The sequence below is a fragment of the Xiphias gladius genome, chromosome 6, assembly GCF_016859285.1.
Source record: "Xiphias gladius isolate SHS-SW01 ecotype Sanya breed wild chromosome 6, ASM1685928v1, whole genome shotgun sequence".
Lineage (NCBI taxonomy): Eukaryota > Metazoa > Chordata > Actinopteri > Istiophoriformes > Xiphiidae > Xiphias > Xiphias gladius.
Window position 1 is genome coordinate 6,337,529 of NC_053405.1, and position 13,873 is coordinate 6,351,401.

Consider the following 13,873-nt stretch of genomic DNA (forward strand, 5'->3'; position numbering starts at 1 on the left):
CACGCCAGGCGAGAAATTAATTAGCCTTTTTGCACACAGTGCATGCAATGCACAAAAAAAACACAAAACAAGTTCCTTTGCTTTATTTTGGCGGGCGCGCTCTGATGACATCCTGATGCAAGACGCTCAAGACCACTGCGAAAAAAAGAAACAAACACAAGTCATTTTTTTTTTTTCCCCCTATAGCAGAATGAAAATTGGAGGCAGCCAGTCCATTCTCCAGCTCTGACTCAGCGCTGTGGAGATAGGTCTGGCTATGCGAGACTATGGTGTTGTGGACAGAATGAAATCCTTTCACAATCCCTACAAGCTCCTTCTACTCAAGGCCCACCTGCAGTGTAATAAATTGGTGTGAAACTGTGGTGATGGTGTCCACCAACACCTCCCACTGAGAAGAGAGTCATTTGAGCTCAGGTATACCCCTTTATTGGCACCGCCTGTCAGATTTGTTAATTTCAATTGATTTTGAAAGAGGATGTTAAGTAATACTATATAAAAGTGGATATTTTGTAATATAAGAGAGTATTAAAAGTAATTGTTGATTTTTAGGTCGGCTCGGTTGAGTTTGCAGTACTGCCCCAACCATACTAGGAGTGGCAGAAGCTAGACCTTTTACCATCCATTAGTTTTAAGTGTTTTAGTTTTAGTCTTTTTTTAGACATTACTTTTTGCTAGTTATTTCAACTCTCTGTTACCTTTGGTAGTTGTTTCAACTGTCTTGTCTGTGACCTTTGGTAGTTGTTTCAACTGTTTATCCATTACATTTAGCTAATTATTTCTGCTGCTTTATACAATACTTCTAGCAAATGGTTTCAGCTATCATCCATTACTTTTAGCTAACTGACTCAACTGTTTATCCATTACTTTTAACGATTTTAACTGTTTCTCTGTTAAGTTTAGTGAGGCATTTTAATTATTGTATATAATAAACCATTTAGCAATTACTCTTAGTTAATTAATTCAATTGTTTATTCAGTACTTTGAGCTATTTATTTCAAATGTGTATCTGTTAAGTGTAGCTAAGAATTTCGACTGTGTATAACTTAAATCATTTAAACCATTTAGCAATTACTTTTAGTGCACTATTTTGACCTTGCAGCTAGTAATTACTAGCCACTACTCTTCATGCACTCTCAATGGCAACACATGGCTTTAATGTGCACAACTAACTCGGGAGTGGTGTCCACTGTGTAGTAAACCAGTGGCTGGGAGTTTATTGGCTAGCGTGACAATAAGATCGGATCATTTAAGATCAGCATCAGACCATTCTGTAATCCTATTCGGATGTTGGTTTTTCTCCTAAAACACACTATTTAATCAAATCACAATTTCTGTTTTTTATTTTTCAAATGATTTGTGCTGCTCTACAACATTTCATGCCCTGGTAATTGCACAAGTACCCCTGGTTGGGAATCACTGCTCTCGAAGACGTGAGAAATCTCAACAGATAGGGATTGCTGGTCAAGGGGAGTAATTGTGGTTTCAGGAGCTTCTCTCTCATCACAGTGAGAACCCTGAGTCTATATGGAACGTGTTTGTTGGTTCACCACCACATTTGTCTCTCCTTAATTATTCCAAGGAACTCCACCTCCTCTTCTGCCCTCTTGTGTTCATTTTCAGAATCTGCATTGTCCCTGAAGCTCAGCCAGTTTCCACTGTTTAGTATTCTTCTGAGCTCCTCACTAAACTACTACGGCTCAGGTTGAGATAAAGAGACCAGATGACTACTTATAAACAGCCAGGATACCTTGTTCTTTATTACAGGCGGAATGAGGACTGTCTAGGAGCTGAGCCCTGACCAACTGCTCCGCAAGATGATCGCCAGTATAATCATAATGCTTTCTGAAGAACAGGGAAATTATGGTGGCAAAGTAAAAGGAGAGTCTGTCCGCCAAGTGAACTTTGCAAGCTCCCAAAACTTTTCATTGAGGCAGTGTTTTGACCTACAAGGTCTTTGTCAGGCAAACGCCCATGAGAGCAAAAAGCAAGCCATATATACAGACAAAAATGACAGCTCTGCCCAGGAAATTACACAATACAGAACAACCCCCATATCAATTTGCTACAAACAGAAAAAAACTCATAATGTCCTAAAGAGAGGCCTATAGCCTACAAAAGACCCATGTTTACATCCCTGCCCTGATCTATTTTATTGCCGAGGTCTACAGAGAGTCCCTTGGACTTCATGGCTTGGTTTTTGTCCGGATATGCAGCGTGAGCTGTGGGACCTTATGAACAGAGGTGAGTGCCTTTGTAAACTATGTCCAATCAATTCAATTTGCGACTGGTGGACTCCAAACACATAGACACACCTCAAGGATAATTAAAGCAAACAGGATGCACCTGACCGCAATTTGGAGTGCCACAAAAAAGGGTCTGAACACTTTTGTGAATGAGAGATTTCATTTAGTTGATTTTTAATAAATTGGAAAACATTTCTAAAAACACAGTTTCACAGTTTTTTTTGTCATTATGGGTTATTGAGTGTAGATTGATGGGCAAAAAATGGCAATTTTATCCATTTAAAATTAATTTTACAACAAAATAAAGTGTCCAAAACATGAAGGGGTCTAAATACTTTCTTAATCCGCTGCATGTGATACAAATTTTGAGTCATTTTTATGAATAAACATAGCAATAATTGGTTTGGGTCTTGGCACCACGGGGAGACATATCATCGAAGATGGAATAAAGGATTTGACACTTTGTATTTGTTGTTTTCCTAAGAAAGGTTTTATGTATTTGCTCATTTAGAGCATTGGGTAACAAAGTACTTAATGTATATATAAATCCAAAATATTTCATGTTGCAGAGGTTTTTTTTTTCTTCAGATCACGACCTCTTGGACCCTTTTTTTTACTTCTTCATCGCCAGTAACTTTAGGCGGCCGATGGCAGGACCCGCCTAGACGAGAGACGAGAGGACTGATACCTCTCTCATGTCTGTGAGCTAACTATGATGATATAATTTAGCTTACCTAAACATAAAGACTGGAAACGGGGGAAACAGCTAGCCTGGCTGCGTCAAAAGGTGTGCTAAGCTACGCGAACTGACTGCTGCTTACTGTACAGGCATGAGAGTGGTATTAATCATCTCCTCTAACTCTCAGCAAGAAAGTGAATAAGCGTATTTCCAACAATTTCAAACCACACCAACAGTTTAACAGTGCGCCAGGTTTTATACCAGGTAAACTCTGAAGCAGCAGGATGCACTGATTTTAACCTCATGGTTGGACTTGCCAGTGTTAAGAGTTTCGGTTGTGTGTCGTTGGTGCGAAAAAACCTGCAGATTTGTGAGCTTAAGTGCAAACAAACAAATGCAGACTTCACAGTAGCTGACTGGATTTTAAAGCTGCACAGAAAAATCTTGGTACTGCGTAAAACAGGTGCTTAGTACCTCATAACATGAGGTAGATATCAGTTTTATGAGATGTAACGGTCTAAATCTTAATTCATGGCAAAACTGTTATTCAAGCTTTCAAATCTGCCCTGTTGACCCTGACATCAACTCCACAGAGAAATTCTAGAATTACAGAGAAAGCTGTTATCAAGGGCTTGTTGGTCTAGGGGTATGATTCTCGCTTCGGGTGCGAGAGGTCCCGGGTTCAAATCCCGGACAAGCCCTTACACTGAAGACCTTTGTTTGATTGGAGAGCTGCGGTATCCTTAAGGGATGTCCATGAACTAGCTACATGCAGTGCAAATCACTGTTGATGAAGGTAACCAGCTGTTCCTCCTCTCCAATAAACAGATATAAGAACGGATGCGAATCGTACAGTGTAATGCGCCTGATGTCAGTAAGAGGGAAAATGTCCTGCTGGCAAACTAGTCCTTTAGGAAGACAATGGTGGTTTTTTTTGGAGGCATCAAACCATTACCGAGGCCCTTACAAAGAGAAGATATGTATCCAAATGCTGCCAGGGGAGACATGTAGATCAGGATACAAAACTATTCAGAGAACTCCCACTGATTTAGCGTCCAACGTTAACATTAAACCTGTTTTAACCGACATTTTTATATAAACAATAACTACATGCGATGTGAAAGAGGTTGGGAGTTTGTAAAGAGCAAAACAGAGGTAAAAGGAGAGCAAACATGCCATTAATTTGTGAGGTGGCCACAAACACTAGTCCAAATGGATGTTAATACTGCTCCGTGTTTGCTGGATGCGTAAATAAGCAACTGTTGACCTCGAAGTTCAGTGTTGTGTCTACAGCTTGTTTCCACTGCCCCCAAGTGGCCCAAAAAAAAAAAAAAAAAAAAAAAAAATTCTGTTGATGCCCGCTTAAGCTACTATATTAAACTTCATTTGCTTAATACACACAATACATAGGAGGGGTCAATAAATAAAAGTAAAAATCACTCACTAAATGTCAAAAATTCTTTACTTAAAAAAAGTATACACAGTTAGTGACACAAAGTTTCATTCATGGAAATCAGCACTTCAGCCGACTATTATTTGAGCCTGACATGGAGACTATACAAGATATTGGATACAGTTTTCCAGCCTGTGGGGAAATGTACATTATGGTATTTCTATCGGCAACATAGTGACAATATGACACAGTATTACACAGGGTCTGGCCTCTGCTACCATGTAGACTGATAGCAGGTATGGAAGTCTCAGAGGCAGTCAGAAGAGGAAACAAGCCTCCAAAAGAAATAAATAACAGCTGCAAATTTCCGGAGTCCAGCGATTCATGCAGGGCTGCTGTGGAGGGTTTCGTGGTAACACTGTGACAAACAATCTGTGGTGGCATGTTGTGGCATTGTTCGAGGATTAGTCCAGTCCAGGACTGACGACAGGGCTCTGTGCAGTCCAGGCGGACTGCTGCGGTAGGGTTAAGTCTAAAAACTATTACGTGAGTCTGTGGTTGGATGCTGAGCCAGCTTACCATAGCCACCTCTGGCCGGGTCATAGTCCTGCCTGTACTCGTCTCTCACCTACACAAGAAACAAAAACACAGCCAGAGGGCAAAGGTAAATACACACAAACACACACAAAAATTGAACAACAAAACCAACCTGTGTAATGGAAATGTCCACATTTGACGAGTCGTTTTCTAAAACTCACCTTTTCAAACTTGGTTTAACCTAGAAGCTTTTACTATATTTCAACCCACCCACCCACAATTTAATTCTCATTTACTTACTGTTCATTTCTGATCTATAGGTTTTATATCTCACTTTTTTTGTCTCTTAAATTATCCTTTTGGATTTTCTGATTCCAAAACTGACATTTAGTCTCAGAGGTTATCACATACACGATGAATGCTGGAGACCGTGTGGTGTAAAAAACAAATAAATAAATAAATAAATAAATAACCGACAGAAAAAAATAGCTGCAGTCCAACCCTCCAACAAAAAGACTGGCCTGCAACTGTCAATGAAATAAAGTATATGGAGAAACTGACCTTTACCTGACGCAATGATCAATATGTAAAATACTGGAAAAACTGGGCTCATATTTGTGCCTGTCATTGAAAGACCCTTTTTCTGTAGGAGTATAATGTTGCCCATGTCAACTCCCGTCTTTTTGCCTGAAAGTATTAATAAAACATTTTTTAAATAAAGTTTCAAATAAATTAATTAATACTTTTGGTTATGTTTTTAATTTTTATATAGTCCTTGCATCTGTATTTTGTGTGTATTTCTTGTGTACTTTTATGTGAAGCAAACTGAATATCACCTTTTTTTATAAAATGTGTTATATAAATGAAGTGGTTTTATTATTGTTTAAATAGCATCCATCTAATCATTTTTTATTTAAATTACTGATTATCTACACTTTCAGAATAAACTGTTATATACTGGATTACTGGTTTAAGTGGACCTTTAAGCTTAAATCGTGTTCCATGCTCAAACTGAATATGACTCGCATCATTGTCAAATCTTTATTTTAGTGGAGGGGTCTTATTCTACATTTACATACTGGAGGGTATTTTTTGTTTTTAAAGCAAACATGTCTCCCCCCCCGAAGATAGGCCAATATTTTTGTTTCCTTATTTACACACCCCCAGAAAGCTCACTGAGTACCCCTGCAACAAAACTGGACATGATTATGTATGTTGTATTTATTAACAGCATAATATACACTCTACCTTTTCAAATGCCATATTACAATAATACTGTCCCTTCAAAGGCCATGCCTAATCATGTGTAATTTACTTTGGAAGTTATATCACTTTCTAAATATCATACTGTTGTATTAAAATGTCATGATATAGTGTATTGATTTTTTTGAATGCCATTTCATTATGTTATTTTTCAAATGTCATAGTATGCTGTGTTTTACACCCCCCCCCCAAAATGCTGTACTGTAGAAGATCCCAAACTAGTTTCAATATGAAGGACAGACAAAACAGTTAGTGGGGAGACCCTGGACACCCGGATCACACGACCACCCAGAAGGATGTCTGAGTTTAGCAGTGATTTAGCATGAAATCGTGTGATAGACTGCACCTTAACCTTCGACCACAGCAACAGCCGAGAGAGAGAACATCAGAAACGGTTAAAACCACTACAATCACTACTCATCTTTTCCCCATTTCGGAGGGGAATCTTGTCGTGGACTCATGCTGGGAAACTGCAACAATCTCTATTTTATTTTATTTTGTACAACGTGACCTGTCTGATTGTTGATTGTTGTGAGGGTGGAGGTGGGCATAAGATGGGGCACTTCCAAAAATAATCACTCTGAGGTCAGCAGTCCGTCAGCATCCACAGTAGGATAATTACATGTACATCAGGTACTTGTAAGAAACAAGTGTCCGAATCCTCACCTGTCCTCCAGATTTACCGCGACCGTACTGTCGTCCCTCTTTGAAGCCGGCGTCCCAGTCTGTCCTGATGATACGGTCGTCCAGCCGTGTGCCATTTATGAAGCGCATGGCATGTTCTGCGTCTGCACGTGTGTAGTATCTGGTACACCCTTGGTTAAGGTCTGTCACACAACATGCACACTTCATTGCTATAGTGGTGAAATTGAGCTCATTACAAAGCGCGGTACTTTGGTGAGTAACCAGAGACACAGAGTGTTGACTTGGTGTCAACGTGCGTTTGCTGTGTAAGTGAATACAATTTTTTTATTTTTTTTTTAAACAAATACTATTTTTAATTTAGGTCTTGTATTTAAAAGGATACTCTACAAAACAGAATCCACAGGCTGTCTTCTTGATTTTATCCAGGCCAATGATGATTCGCTTGACGTCTCCACTTTTAGAAAACAGCTCGTGTACCTGTTCATTGGTCACAAAAACAATTGACAAAAGTGAGAATTGTGTAAGAGCAAAGAAGAAATATATATGTTAAAAATTAAAAGATTATACTGTAACTACCTTTAAAACCAGTACAATTAAAAAATGGTTTGAAATATGTCATCATTTCAATATAATCCCCTAGAAGTTCTGGGTCATACCGCACTCAGATTCACGTAACAACTCACTAACTGCTAAAGTCATAAGACTTTGGGGACCTGGGCCATAAAAAGATGAAAAACTAGGAGGACACCAGATCATTTAGTAACCCAGAGCTAGATTTCTCATCTTTAGCTTCTTGTCATAAAAGAATATGATGATAACCAATTTAAACCAATTTCCAAAGAAGCTGGCAAAGGGATTTAACGGATGATGTATTCTAATAATGGCAGTGTATCCTACCTGCTCCTCTGTGGTGTAGAAGGAGAGGTTCCCCACATACAAAGTGTGGCTCTGCTTCAGCAGCTTCTCCTGGTCATAGCGGTTACCCTGAAAACACAAGCCCCGGGGGAAAACATGAGTACGCTCCACTCTCAGGAAGCTGAGGACACTGGCCAGGGCTACGGTTTCCTCATTGTAGTTTACAGAGCTAGGCGGCTTATCTCTGCTGCTACTGAAGCTGTGATTAGATTATCTAATTTTATGATGCTAAAACGGGGAAGAATTTTTTTTCCCCTCGGTTTGGCTGCTCCCTTAGTGTCCCTTACTGCTCGGCAATCTGGTCAAGTGCTGCCAAAAAGAGCTGGAAAAGCTTCAGTTACCAGCACGATCAGCACTCCGCTGTTCAGTGAGAGCAAGTACAGATAAAATGCACACTAACGGCAAATGGCTCAGGGCTCAGGGCTGAGGATAGGTATAGATGTAGTTTATTAACTTGATTAGGATATATAATAGTTTTGAAACAACCTTAGTTAATATTTAAAGATATTACATTCTGGAATTGCGCACAATTATCAAACAAGACAGGTGAATGCAATGCTATAGAGAGTCAAAAAAGGGTGTCTGTAGTAACTAACTGGAACAGTTTGCCTTGCTTTATGTCTGGAGACATCTACAACACTAGGTTTTAAGAGGCAGTTCAGGAGCTTCTTGAAGACAGCCCTGAAAAATAAGTCAGTTCAATTTTTGCAATGTGGATGTGGACAGATGAGCTGAGATTGTTACCATTGTTTTGTTTTACCTGTTAATCCCATTTGTATATGAATTGTTTGATGTAATTTTATTGTTGGATGTGATGTTAATGTTGGAGCTTTGTTTACTATAAGACGTAAGAGCAGCGGAGCTGAACAATTAGTCGATTAATCGAATAGTAGATTGACAGAAAAGTGATCGGCAACGACTTTGATAATCATTTAATGTTTAGAGTAATTTATGAAGCTAAAATGACAAATACTTGCTTGTCTCTGCTCCTCCAGTGTAAGGATTTTCTGTTTTTCTCTGTTGTATATCATCGCAAACTGAACATTTGGGGGGTTGGGACTGCAGTTTGGACAAAAAGACATTCAAAGAATTCCCCCTGGAAATTGTGGAAACTGTGATGGCCATTATGGTGCCATTTTCTGACATTTTATAAACCCAACAACTAATCGGTTAAATCAAGAAAATCATCTGTAGATTAAATCTATAGTGTAAATCATTGTTAGCTGCAGTCAGAGTTGACTATATGTATTTTATTTGCCAGGGCAAAAACTAATGGGGATGCCAATTTTAAAAAACAAACAAAAACAAATCAACCTGTTATTAAAATGGCGCCCAAAATCCAACCTCAACAAATTCTGTCAATATTTTTGGGATAGCAACACATGTACATATTTTTGTGCAAGATGCAGAGAGTGAAGGGCGAAGACAAAGATAATCATCTGCCACTTTTTGGCTTCAGCAGGATATGTCCTTGTTAATCAGTAAGCAACTAATTCTGAGCTTTTTCATCGTAATTTTCTGATAATGTTGTTAAATAAACGCCCATCGACGTTGGAGAGTTACAGCAAACTGCACTGTTTAGATGCGAAGCTACTGCAAACCAAATTAGAAGGCGAGACACAGGAAGCACAACAGACAACAAACGCCGGTACCGTAGATAGAACGTTACCGCTTTAAGTCACGTTACAGCCCCGAACCAGGACCATAACACAGCATCACATATAGCTTTTTGCAGTCATGAAGTCAATATACGACGATATCGCTTTTCCGTAATGCCCGTGCCAAATCAACGCTCTTGTTGTTTGCTAACGGCTGCCAACTTGTGAGCTAGCAAGACAAAACCGCTACGTTGACGTTAAAAAACCCTCGGCTGGTGAAGTTCCTTCAGAATATTCTCCCACTCACCTTAAAATGCTGGTCTCTGTATTGACTGATATCAATGTAAGAATCGCTATTCAACGCGTTTAATTTAACAGACATGGCGTAGGAGTCGCGGAGTGGTGCTCTGCAGCTATTCAACCGTTAGCACTGCGGAGAACCGCTCAAGAAATTTCCGGTTCATGTGTCCGTTCTATGAAGAACTCCGGGTGGAACCACTGGACATTAACATCTACATCAGCCGAGTGGCGCCCCCTGTTGGTGCCAGATCACTACCTCCGCCAAGCAGATAACGTGATCACCAAAGTCTGTCTGTCTGTTTTGTCTGATTGTTTGTGTGTTTGTCGGGAGAATTACGCAAAAAACTACAGGGCCGATTTGCACCGAACATGGCAGAGGGATGGAAGAAGGTCCAAGGAAGAACGTGAAAAATTTTTGGGGCAGATCCGCATCATTTTCTATGAATTTGAGTTTTTTCTTCTGAAGTCTGGTGAATGTTGTTTGACATTGGCCTTACCACACCCATCATAATGGCACCTTTTGAGTCCCATCTATAATACACATCTTTAATCCAATCAAGTACTTAACATCGGTTATTGTAAATGTAAGAACTGTATTAGTGTCTAATGCTTTAACCACCCATTTAAGATTATTCATATTATAGTGCCCTATGAACACAGATAATACCTCACAGTCAGCGGAGACATAAACCAACCTTTGATGGAAAAAGAGAAAATGAGCAGCACATTTGACCTTTAAAACAAAGAAACAGACGCATGGTTCATACACTGATCTTTAAAAGACATTTTTAGTTAATTTTTCTTGCCCTTGTCTCTGAAAACTGGAGCCGATCAGCACCACTTCTGTAAGCTCCCCATGTTACACTACTCATGAGTCATGTGACTGTTGAAGCTGATGTTGAACTGCAGATGTGGTGCCCCACTATTGGCTGCAGTCATTTCAGGTCATAGGCCACTGAGAGACTGTACCTGTTGTTTCACGTACCATATTAACCGGTGTCTTTTCTTTCTTTTATTTTTTTTGCTGATATTTTTTTGCGACATTTCACAAACTATTTTAAGATTTTATTGGGGGGGGGTTGCTAATTTTTGGGCAGTATTACAATTTTTTCTGATATTTGACCTCTTTTTTTTTTATTCTTAACCAATATTGCTGGGATAATTTACTAATGTTTGTCAGATATTTTACTAATAATTTTCAAATATTTTGCAATTAAGAAAAAAAAAAAAATCAATATTTTTGAGATATTGTGAAAATATTTCACATGTATTGTACTGATTTTTAATGGATATTTTACTAAGATTTTTCTTACAATATTTGAATATTTTACTGATACTTTTACTGATATTGCATACATTTCTGTCAGATATTTCAATATTTTGGGAATATTTTACTAATAATTTTTGGATATTTAAAAAATATTTTTAAAAATTTGCTTTTTGTTTGAACTGCTCATAACGTACTTGAATTTCACATATTTCCCCCCATCAACGTGTAAAATTGTCATTTGAGAATCCCTAATGATTGGGTTTTACTGTACATTTATAGGGTCTAATGTCAGAATACTTCAGTGCATAAATTACAGATGACTTTTAAAACGGTTGACATAGTGCTCTATAGATAGCACTACCCAACTATAGATCCATTAAATACAAACAAATGTGAAGCCACGGAAAACTATAAAAACTTGTGTTTTCTTGTCTAACAAAACCACTTCAGACAGGAAAGGTTCCCGTAGGGTCAACATTTTATTATCAGAATTCAAATATTGTGAACAAAAACAAATGATCCTAATCCGTCCATTGCCTGACTTCTGACTAAATCAACAACCTAAATTATTTTTGTAAAAAGGACCTACAGATATGAATGAACCCACTTATAAATCACAGAAAATTAAGGGAGGGCATGATGTTATTATCAGACCCTGGCCAAATACTGGGCTGAGCTGCTGACTGTCAACTCCACTAATGTTTAACAAAGACAGCCTGTTCTTGTGTCATATAATAACCTCAGTCCAATATATCAGAGCATAATAAGCAAAGCCAGTGAAAGGAAGACAGTGGCTCTGCCGGGCAGTGCCAACTCTACTCCCAGGTTAGCCACGTGGTCTTCATCAGAGGTCAGATGATGTCCACTTGATGCTGCAGCACCTCCTGGAACCTGAAAGAACATCACTGTACACTAAGTATTCATGTCATTAAAAAAAACACCAAAAACAAAGTATTTTGACCAGTTAATGCTACTTTGAATAAGGGCCGGTATCTCTTCTGTTTTTCAGTCGACACTTATAGGGTACCGGAGTTTCGGCACTAACATCGAAACAGCACTTTTTTTCACATCCTGTCACCTGCAGCTCTTCGTCTACTGCCGGCTGTGTCTGCGGCGGCGGCGGATATGACCAAAAAACAACTGTCCAGTCAGGGCAGAGCACGCAGGTCATGTGCTCGACAAGACTCGACCCCCAGAGCTACAGATTTTATGGCAGGCCAGATGGTGCAAACTACTTTGTATCTGCGTGTGTGAGCGCACCCTTCTTGTTGGCTGCTTCACTCCCCGCAACATCCAAAACTGATGCGCTGTCAAAGAAAAAAAACAAAAACGCCGAAAATAACCTTGTTCTGTTCGGTTTCTGTGAACTAATGCGGTCAAGGGCATAGTTTCCAGAGGGACTTCTTCGCAAGAAGAACCACCCCTGTCTTTTGCTAGTTCATCGCTTTTAATGTGGAGCAGCAGCAGCAGCAGCAGCAGCAGCAGCAGGAAACGTTGGGTTAGCATTAGTGGTAACCTTATACAGTTCTCATATGGCCATGGGAGAGTGAACGGTAAACGGGGAGGCGAATATTAACAAGATAACACTGGATGACACACAAGAATCATTTCTTGTGAAACCTTTGTTCTCGTGAAGGTAATCTGAACCCGGCGCAAAAAATGGCAGACTCCGCCACTATCGATAAAAACTGCTACACGGAGGAGGTCATTCCTGGGTGTATATACATTGAATTACTTTTACTTTGTGGGGGTGGATTTCATGAAAATCTTAAGGTGGGTCTTTAAGGTGTTTAATCACCTAATACTGATTGCCCGGGTAGAAATCTAGTTTTTGAGAACTTCATGTTTCAGCTGATATTCAGCTTGCACGGTGCATTTTCCCAAAAAATAATTGGCATTTAATCAAATTACCACACAGGGAACCTGCGGCCATGTTACATTCCAGGAATAATGCAGAAAGGGAGGAAATGGGGGGGGGGGGGTTAATAAGGTCCCAAGCACTCATTTTTGCCCTCGGGACCCCAAGCAGGTTAATGCTTTTCCAGCCGGGAGGGTTTTTTTCAGGAGTTCATTCAGAGGCCAGGTGGCGCACACCTGCAGTAACCAGTGGTGGAGGAAGTACCCAGATCCTTCACTTAATCGTTTCAGCTCTACTTGCACATACACACGAGTAACTACAAGTAACTACACAGCCGTTTATACCCACAGCTGAATATACACTGGCGTGTAGTTGAATCCGTGATAAAAGCATCCTGTTTTATAAACTGTCTGTGTGTTTTCTATGCAAAAATCGTACTTCGCAAAGTAAGTCGAGCTGTCGGATGAATGTAGTTGGATAACAAGTACAATACTTCCCTCTGGAATGTAGTGGAGTAGAAGTATGAATTGACATGAGACGAAAAATACTCAGGTACCTCAAACTCGCCTGCCACCTCGTCCTCCTCACAGGTCGGATCTCCTCTCGATGCTGAGCAGCTCCACCTCGAAGATGAGCGTCGCTCCGCCGGGGATCTTCGGGGGAGCTCCCCGGTCTCCGTAGCCCAGCTCCGAGGGGATGACCAGCTTCCTCTTTTCGCCCTCGCACATGCCCAGCAGGCCCTGGTCCCAGCCTTTGATCACCTGCCCGGTGCCCAGGGTGAAGGTGAAGGGCCTGTCGCGGGGAATGCTGCTGTCGAACTCCGTGCCGTCCTCCAGCTTGCCCGTGTAGTGCATGTTGAGCACGTCCCCCTTGCGCGACTTGATGGGGCAGTTGTCCACTCGCTTCTTGATGCCGATCTGCAGCTTCTTCTTCTCGGCTCCGCTCACCGCCGCCGGGCCCAGGGACAGCACCGTCACCGCGAACAGCAAAAGAACCCGCATGGCCGCAGTCCGGTCAGTCCCAGTTTTCACACTCGTGTTCGCGGTGCAGTTCGGAGACTTCGCTCGGCGCTCGGCGAGAAAAATCTGGGGGGGGGACGAGGAAGGGAAATGAGCTGGGAAATCTGTTGCCGGAAGCGGATGTACGTAAGACGCGACCGGGGGCAGTTCACC

The 13,873-nt window shown here is 40.5% G+C and overlaps 2 protein-coding genes and 1 non-coding gene across 3 annotated transcripts; 1 reads left to right on the plus strand and 2 right to left on the minus strand.

Moving 5' to 3' along the window:
- The first annotated feature begins 3,551 nt into the window (after positions 1 to 3,551).
- On the plus strand, positions 3,552 to 3,623 carry trnap-cgg. The gene has a single exon. It is a non-coding gene; the product is annotated as a tRNA-Pro (tRNA).
- A 743-nt stretch (positions 3,624 to 4,366) lies between these two features.
- ncbp2 (nuclear cap binding protein subunit 2) lies at positions 4,367 to 9,756 on the minus strand. Its single transcript, XM_040127907.1, has 5 exons — positions 9,581 to 9,756; positions 7,658 to 7,744; positions 7,143 to 7,237; positions 6,782 to 6,920; positions 4,367 to 4,943 (listed from the first exon to the last, which is right to left on the minus strand). Exons 1-5 carry the CDS (start codon positions 9,653 to 9,655, stop codon positions 4,848 to 4,850), a joined length of 492 nt encoding a protein of 163 aa, XP_039983841.1. The 5' UTR covers positions 9,656 to 9,756; the 3' UTR covers positions 4,367 to 4,847.
- Positions 9,757 to 11,625: 1,869 nt separating this feature from the next.
- fkbp2 (FKBP prolyl isomerase 2) lies at positions 11,626 to 13,873 on the minus strand. The gene is made up of 2 exons (XM_040127908.1): positions 13,258 to 13,873; positions 11,626 to 11,734 (listed from the first exon to the last, which is right to left on the minus strand). The coding sequence occupies exon 1, from the start codon at positions 13,700 to 13,702 to the stop codon at positions 13,286 to 13,288; it is 417 nt and encodes a 138-aa protein (XP_039983842.1). The 5' UTR covers positions 13,703 to 13,873; the 3' UTR covers positions 11,626 to 11,734; positions 13,258 to 13,285.